This window comes from Rosa chinensis, chromosome 4 (genome assembly GCF_002994745.2).
Source record: "Rosa chinensis cultivar Old Blush chromosome 4, RchiOBHm-V2, whole genome shotgun sequence".
In the NCBI taxonomy this organism is placed as follows: domain Eukaryota; kingdom Viridiplantae; phylum Streptophyta; class Magnoliopsida; order Rosales; family Rosaceae; genus Rosa; species Rosa chinensis.
In genome coordinates this window covers 44,627,695-44,635,219 of record NC_037091.1, presented here as the reverse complement: position 1 = coordinate 44,635,219, position 7,525 = coordinate 44,627,695, and the positions used below count along the sequence as shown (strand labels likewise).

Here is a 7,525-nt window from a genome sequence, read left to right as displayed (position 1 = left end):
GTGAACTGTTGGGCTGTGGTTCTGTCCTAGTCCATTGCTATTTGGGCTAGGGTTTAGGCCCTTGGCCCAACCCTATGTTTTTAGTTTAATCTAAATTCATTAATTTTCTTGTATTAGGAACCTAGATCTATAGTGCCTCCGGCGTAGTGCCAAAGGAAGATCTTCGCTATCTCTACAATTTGAAATGTATAATGAGTGGGTCTATTTCTACTTACCATTGTGGGTACTACCACTACCTTCTTGTCTGTCTATGTCCTTAAGTGACAGCGGAATGGTATGCAAAAGCCTATTCTGGCTTTGATGAATATACTATTTCACCCCGTGGGCTTGATTCAAAAAAAAAAAAAATGGCTAATATTTTATATGATTAATATGTATTAGTATATTAATGTTTTATAAATGACTGTATTGATTATTTGTGTTAGTTACTGAAAAATCCATAAAGATTTGTTATTGTTTACTTTAAATAGATGCCTCGAAATAGGTTTTGTATTATTTGAGTTCTCATCCATCAAACACCTCTGTTGATCATGTATAAAATTTTGAGTTGGACATTCAACAGAACTATATCAATAGTTTTTCTAGAGTTGCGGAATTACGAAGTTGTCATTAGAGGGGCCAAACAAATTAACAATTGCAAAGTTATCTACCTGTCATGTTTTAATGTCGTATATTAAATAACAAATTGAATAATCATATCTTTTTTTAAAAAAAAAAGAAAAAGAAAGGAAATTAACTAAAAAAATGGGATTAAAGCAACCTGTTTTAAAAGTATTTAATGCTATTGATTCCAAAATTCTAAATTATATGGTTTCTCACACCATTTAATTAAAATTTATTTAAGAAAAATTTATATTAGAAGGTTTCTAACTTTATTATTGTATTAAATAGGGAGGCCATGTATAGAAATTTTTTTTTATTTTTTTTTATCAAAAGTGGTTAGCCCATTATATAGATTCAGTAAGCAGTACAAAAATGAAACACCCCTAAGAGGTCGACAGAAAGAATCGTTTCTTAGAAAACCTTAAAACCTATTCTGAAAACAAGAATATGACCCAGGATGCCCCCAGTACACCCACCTTTTAGAAAATTCAAGCACCATTAATCCAAACAAAAATCTAAAAACTCCGAATCTGTAAAGTAAAAATGATCCCTCAGAGCATCTGGTTTTTGCGACATGAAAAAGAACTAAATGCTAGCAATGACAAGTCACTTTTCATCAATCCCCTCCAAAGTTAGGCAAGCCCAACAGGCCTACCAGTACTAGCCCACCAAGCTCCAGCCCAAATGGTAATTACGAAGGGTACCCCAAAGATTACTAAGGGCACCCCATGCCACTACAGCCAGCAGACTGCAGATCACTGAAGTCACTGACTCCTGCTGCCACTGAAGAAATCTGGCACCATATGGAGCTAAAAGCACCCTGACTAGGTCTCCCTCAATCCTTCTCCATCACCAACTTCCGGCCACTGCTGCAATATGCGTCACCACCACCACGAGTAGCGTCGGTACCATCCCTAACACCCTGAACTCGAGCCTAGAACAAGAAATTGAACTCGTGCTCAACGCCACCAACAACAGCGAGAGGAGAACCTAGCCTGAAATCCTCTGAACGCCTACGTGACTCATCCCTGGCACCGCCAAGGACTCTAGTCGCACCACCAGTCCTCTAATAACCTTCGCCGGCCGTGCTTTCAGGCTTCTGATCCAGCAGAAGCGAATCCAGAAACCACCACCCCAAACCACTTATCCCATACAAAGCCCCAAAGCACTTCCCTCCCCCACAGCCACCAAATAGGCCATGCCTTCATTTGAGACTGAATGACCCAGACCGCCGCCACCACTAATCGCTCCATATGCACACAAGATGAACAGGCCTAAGCCTGCAATGGCCACCATTGACAAATCAACGGAGAAAGTACAAGAGAAAGCAACCCAAAGGAAAGACTCTCTCAAAACCTTAGCAGAGGTCTAGTTTTGACTCAATGATTAGTTTTCTTAAAATGACATTATATAAATTTATTTTGTTTATCTAACTATTTATACATAATTATAGAATACTATAAGAAAAATATGACTATTTTTTCTTCTTTCTAATACATAGATGGCTGTTGTGGTCATTTAACCAACCTATAAAATGTGATTGAAATTTAAAATATTAGGCATGTGTATTAAATAATTAGGAGTGTATATTTAAAATTTCTCACTTATTATAAGTTGAATGAAAAGAAAATAGAAAAGACCCATGAAATAACAGAAGTATCCATGGCTTACCCTTCAAAATAACGAATATACCAGCTCACTGTAAAGTGTCATACTACAAATCGCCGAAACGACTCAAAACACCAAAAGTCTCAATCGAAAATGTTAGTGTCGGAGGAGGAGCATAGAAGCTTGATTCAGAACTCACTTTTGGATTCGATGCTCGACGGCCTGAGCTCAAAGCCCATCTAACTGTGAGTAAATCTTCAGACTTGAACCTCTTTTGTTTCCACCATTTCAATCTATAGATTTAACCATAGTTCAATGGCCAGAGCCTCATCTTCAATCTTAATATTCCTCCGCCAAAACCCTCGTGCTCTCAAAAAACCCAATACCCAAATCCGATACCTTACCGTAGAAACCAAAGATTGCGACTTTACAGAAGTTGCCCAACAGATTTGTAAGATCATTAGAACAAAACCCAGATGGGAGAACACTCTGTCCTCTGAGTACCCTTCTTTAAATTTCTCTGATCCTCGGTTTATCCGTGAGGTTTTGAAGCAGACCAGTGTGCTCCTTTCGGTTCGGTTCTTCTTGTGGTTGAGCTCTCGAAAAGGGTTTTCGCCAGACCCCATTTCGTGTAATGCGGTTTTCAATGCTCTTGTGGAGGCTAAGGCCTGCAGTGCAGCACAATCTTTTCTTAAGTCTACGGGTTTTAGCCCCGAGCCGGTTTCATTGGAAAGTTATGCTCGGTGTCTTTGGGAGGCTGGGAGGATTAAGGAAGCCTGTGATGTGTTTGAGAGGTTGAAAGGGGCTGGAGTGTGCCCGTCGATTGGGACTTGGAATGCGGCTTTGTCAGGGTGCCTGAAGGCTAAGAGGACAGATATGGTTTGGAAGTTGTATCAAGAAATGATGGAATATGGTGTTGTAGCTGATGTTGAGACTGTTGGGTGTCTCATTCGAGGATTTTGTGATGATAATGAGGTATTCAAAGGTTATGGACTTCTTAGTCAGGTTTTGGAAGATGGAGTAGTCCCTGGAAAAGCTGCTTTCAATCGGTTGATATCTGAGTTTTGTAAGGAGAAGGAATATGCTAAAGTGTCTGAACTCCTCCATACAATGATAGTGATGAACTGTGCTCCCGATAATTTTACTTATCAGGAGGTAATCAATTGGTTGTGCAAGAAAGGAAGGCCATATGAGGGTTTTCGGATTTTCAATGATCTTAAGTATAGAGGCTATGCTCCTGATATTGTCATGTACACAACCATGATTCATGGTCTTTGTACGATGGGTTGGCTTGGAGAAGCTAGGAAGCTATGGTTTGAGATGATTGATAAGGGATTTCATCCAAGCAAGTACACTTGCAACACCCTAATTCATGGGTTTTGTAAGAGTGGAATTTTAAAACAGGCCCAGATGTGCAGGGAGATGTGTGATAAGGGATTTCGTCCTAGCAAGTACACTAACAATACCATGATTCATGGGTTTTGTAAGAGTGGAAATTTAGAACAGGCCTGGATCTTGTGCAAGGAGATGGGTGATAAGGGATTTCGTCCAAGCAAGTACATTTACGATATCATGATTCATGGGTTTTGTAAGAGTGGAAATTTCGAACAGGCCAGGATCATTTGCAAGGAGATGTGTGATAAAGGTTATATGGAAACCACAATCAATCGAAACGCAATGATGACAGGGCTTTGTTTACATGGAAGGACCGGTCAGGCATATAAGCTGTTTAGAAAATAGCCCCAACTGGATATTGGTCCTGATGTGATAACATACAACATCCATACAAGGTTTCTGCAAGGAAGGTAAGATAGTTGATAGTATGAACATATTCAGAGAGTTCCTCACTCAAGGCTTACGGCCATCAGCTCAATCGTACGCCCCACTTATTGAAGCACTTTGTCAGGTGGGAAGAGTAGAAGAAGTAAAAAGTTTGTGGAGTGATATGAAGAATAAAGGTCTTCAACCAATTTCCAGCACTCATGATTATATCATTAATGGATTGTGTGATCAAGGGAATGTTGCTGAGGGAATGGATCGGTTGGTTGCAATGCTAACAGATAAGCTAAAACCAAAGCAGAGAACCTTTTCGAACTTGCTTTGTTGTCTCTCACAAAGAGATAGGTTGGATGATTCTTTACTTGTTTTGGACTTTTTGTTTATGTTAGGTTATGGACTCAGGAAAGATATATGTTATAGTTTGGTCAATAATCTTTGCCCAAAGAATGCCCATTTTGTTGAAACATGTCTAGGGAAGATCTTGGAAGGAAGTGATATTTCAACCTGTTTGTGATATGTTCCATGCAACTCATATAACTTATTAATAGTGAGAAATGCAAAAGGGATTTTTAGCTTTCTCTCAATATCTCTACGACTATAATTAATCATTTTACTGCATTGCATTCCATGTTTATATATCATGTCCTGTGAAATGGTTGAATCATGAGAAATTGATGAGCTGCTGAATAAGACTGTCCTGTCTTTTTCCAAGAAGACTTAATTATCAGATTCTTTTCTTTTGTCTGTTCTTTAAGCATCATACACATTCTAACATGTTGTTTTGATAAGGAAATCTTCAAATTTATCACTTTTGTCTTGCTGTCTCCACTTAAAAATTGTCAAGAACACACTTTGCACTATTGTAAATTTCGCTAGCATTTCCTATATGCTTGTCACATGTCATGCCTATGACTCTGAGTCATAAACATCCCTATGACTTTATGTCCTCTTATAGGACTGTTTAGACTCCTAAACACAACTGAATTTATTTGCTTATGAAATTTTCTTTACATACAGAGAGATTTATCTATCATTCTATCTGGTGTCTTGTGCAAAATTTTACTTGATTCTGTTGTTTTAATGCACTGAGAAGTCTTAAGAAAATTGTGTCAGGTGTATGATATGACCAATTCTCTTTGAGGCAAAATCCATATCAACAGAAGTTGATTCCATGGAGCACATTAAATTTGTTCATTTCCATCTCCTCTCTGAGGACATTATCAACTAATTTCCATATATATTATGAGATTTGAAGCTCTGAATATGAACTCTGCAATTACTGTCAATAGATTTATACTCAATCATGTGAAGTGCGTTGCATTGCACCTTGCATGTGTGCTCGACATGTTCTTCCTTCATTACTCTGGCCGTTCCACATCGAAATATGACTATTATGGTTATATGCAACTTACTGAGAGTCAAATTCATAGTGATTTGCACACTATTCTTTCTTGAATTTAATCATGAACTTTGAATATTTCTGAGTTGTCTTTTTGTTATTGCTTTGTTAAACTGAGATTTGATCTTCTTTTATTTTTAATGAAAGAGTTGTTGTGAACTGTTTTATGAATGCATCTGGGAGAGTGTTACTTCGTCATGATTCTTTAAATTGGGCATTCCTTAGATTGTACATTCTTGCGTTTAAAGAAATAATTTCAAATAACTCTTCTTTTCTGTAGCTGACTGATGTTCTGACTCTTCAATTAGAACCTTGGGCACTAACGGTTTGATGAAATGCCTCTTAGTTACTCTGTTCTCTTTTTGCTTCTTTTAATTGGCTATTCTGTAAGTTCAATCTTGAGTTTCAAGAATGAAATAGATGTAGACTACTCATTTTATGACTGAGAGACAAAATTACAGTGATTTGAACATGATTAAATTTGTTTATTATGGTTTTATGTGCCCTTATTGCTTGTTGTTGTACACTGCACAGTAGTACCACGGCATGTTTTAATTTTAATTCTGTGCTGGGTGAGTGGGTGAATTTTAATTTTAATTGCAATTTGCAAGTAGACTTGAGCCTTGTGCGGCTGAATTACTTGCTATTTTTTTTAAAAAAATTAATTACTTGCTATTTTAAGAGGCCTGGAATGGTACATTGAACAAGGATGGAGACGCCTAGTTGTTAAGACGGACTGTATGGAGGCAGTGCTTTTGGTAAATGGGAATGATGAATGCCTTGCTGAGGAAGGTTTGTTGGTTGACAGAATTAGATTCTTGCTGGGTTCTGTTGGTGTTCGAGACATTCATTATGTTCCAAGGAGTGCTAATAAGGCGGCTCATGAAGTAGCAGGATTTGTAGCTCGTGATTTTGGGCGACATGTTTGGTTAGGAGTTGGGACCTCTTGGCTCATGGATGTCATCTTAGGTGACCGATTCCTAACTGGTTCGGTTAGTCGGGAGGAGAGTGAGGATTCATTGTACCCCGCCGGTCATTCCCATATTTTGTAGTTAATTTCTTTTGAATAAAATCATTATCCATTCTAAAAAAAAATCCTGGAAGAACTCATGGTTTATTCTTATTCTCCTCCAATTGTAATCATAATTTATGCATAATAATTATGGTGATGGTTCAATAATTGAGGCCGAATCATTGTTTAGGAACTTAAATTTTGCAAACTGTTCTGAGATTCTAAGAACTCTTGTGGGGTAAAAGAGGGATTAAATTTTTACAAAAATTATGCAACCTAAATCATTGTATCTTGCCCTTCAATATTTCTCACTTTTTTAAAGGTAAAAGAGGGATTAAATTTTATCACATAATTCTAAATTAGGAGGTTTGAAAAGTCTCATTCCACTTTTCTCTGGCCAAGAAAATCGATTTCTTTTTTTTGGCCCATAACTTTTCGGCCAATGCACAATTCCTTTTTTGGGTTCTGAAACGACAATTCCTTTTCTAGCCCAATCTTTTTTCGGCCGAGATACAATTCCTGATCTAAACTTCTTTTTTTAAGACCCCGAGAAGGACTCTGTCGTCAATTTGTTGATAAATTGTCGCAGGTGGCTGCCAAGAAAACTAATGTGTTCGTTAGGAACGTGTGTATATATATACTTTAGAATTTTTTTTAGAAATTAACTAAAGTTGTTATATTAAGTACCTCTAGTGTTGGAAATTCTCGTTAGAAAATTATGTCATTACAAGTATATACTCTATTAGAAGCACTTTTTAAATAGAATAGTTTTTATGGAATAAATTTATCAGAGTTGTTTTCAATATCAATTGTCATTGTCTAGCTAGTTGTTGCTCAAGTCGTTAATATACACTTTTTTTTTTGAATCAATCCATCAATGATTGTATTACTCAAAATTCAAGCCAGAATGACCATTACATACCCCTCCGCTACCATTCACAGATAGGCAAGAGGTTGTAGAGGTAACACATGGTACATAGTGCTAGACCATTCATTAGACATTCGGTGCTCACTTATTAAAGTAAGCCTATTAACTACGATAAAACTAGGACATAGTAATAGGCAAAACTCATAACAAAACTAAATTTTCTCCTTGCCCTTATTGCTCGGGCTAGGAGATTTCT

General features: G+C 37.3%; 1 protein-coding gene across 1 annotated transcript; it reads left to right on the top strand.

Moving 5' to 3' along the window:
- Positions 1-2,526: 2,526 nt before the first annotated feature.
- On the top strand, positions 2,527-6,441 carry LOC112199382 (pentatricopeptide repeat-containing protein At5g18950). Its single transcript, XM_024340411.1, has 3 exons — positions 2,527-3,856; positions 4,002-4,251; positions 6,072-6,441. Exons 1-3 carry the CDS (start codon positions 2,527-2,529, stop codon positions 6,439-6,441), a joined length of 1,950 nt encoding a protein of 649 aa, XP_024196179.1.
- The last annotated feature ends 1,084 nt before the right edge of the window (positions 6,442-7,525 follow it).